This window comes from Aureococcus anophagefferens (assembly GCF_000186865.1).
Source record: "Aureococcus anophagefferens unplaced genomic scaffold AURANscaffold_621, whole genome shotgun sequence".
Lineage (NCBI taxonomy): Eukaryota > Pelagophyceae > Pelagomonadales > Pelagomonadaceae > Aureococcus > Aureococcus anophagefferens.
In genome coordinates, this window is record NW_008706007.1 from 1 (window position 1) to 777 (window position 777).

Consider the following 777-nt stretch of genomic DNA (forward strand, 5'->3'; position numbering starts at 1 on the left):
GCGCGGCGACGAGCGCGACGCCCGCGGCCGCGGCCGGCGCCGGCGCCGGCGGCCGCGGCGCGACGACGAGGTCCGCGGACCCGCGCGACGCGACGACGGCGCCGCGCCGCGCGGCGGCGACGTCGATGTCCAGGGCGTCGCCGCCCCGCAGCGTCACGCGGAACGACGCGCCGGCCGCGTCGACGGCCCAGGCCGCGGCCGCGCCGTCGACGCGCGCGACGTCGAGCGCGCGCGCGTCGTCGTCGTCGTCGTCGCTCGACGACGCGTCGTCCAAAATGCTCGGCGACGGCGACAGGGGCGGCCGCGCGAGGGGCTCGTCCGCGGGCGCCGCCGCGGCCTCGCGCGCGGCGGCGACGGTCTCGGCGAAGGCGCGGTCCGCGCGGAACCGGCGCCGGTGCACGCCGTGGCGCGCGCGCTCGCGCGCCGCGAGCGCCTCGAGGGCCAGCACGAGCGCGTCGCGCGTCGCCGCCGCGCCGACCGCGAGCTCGTGCGCCTCGCGGCGGTCGCCCCTGTCGTCGAAGAGCGACAGCGCGTGGCCCGCGCCGGCGTCGTCGGCCGCGCGGACGCCGACGACGCGGTGGAGGGGCACGCGCGCCCAGCCGCCGGCGCCCGGCGCGACGAGCACGAGGCACGCGGCGCCGTCGCCGCGGCGCCGCTTCAGGCGGAGGCGGCAAGGCCGCCCCGCGCCGCGCGCGGCCGCGAGGCCGCCGCCGCGGAGCCGCGCCTCGACGCCCGCGACGACGCCGTCGCTCGCGTCGCGGTGCGCGCGCGCGTCGT

General features: G+C 84.0%; 1 protein-coding gene across 1 annotated transcript in view; it reads right to left on the reverse strand.

Annotated features, from left to right (window-relative positions):
- Nucleotides 1-10: 10 nt before the first annotated feature.
- The window catches only part of AURANDRAFT_68929 (hypothetical protein), a gene marked incomplete at both ends in the record, with an annotated part of 6,276 nt that continues 5,509 nt past the window's right edge, over nucleotides 11-777 (reverse strand). The window contains one exon of the mRNA XM_009044664.1: nucleotides 11-724. Coding sequence (XP_009042912.1) covers nucleotides 11-724 — 714 coding nt within the window. The remainder of the gene's footprint in view (nucleotides 725-777) is intronic.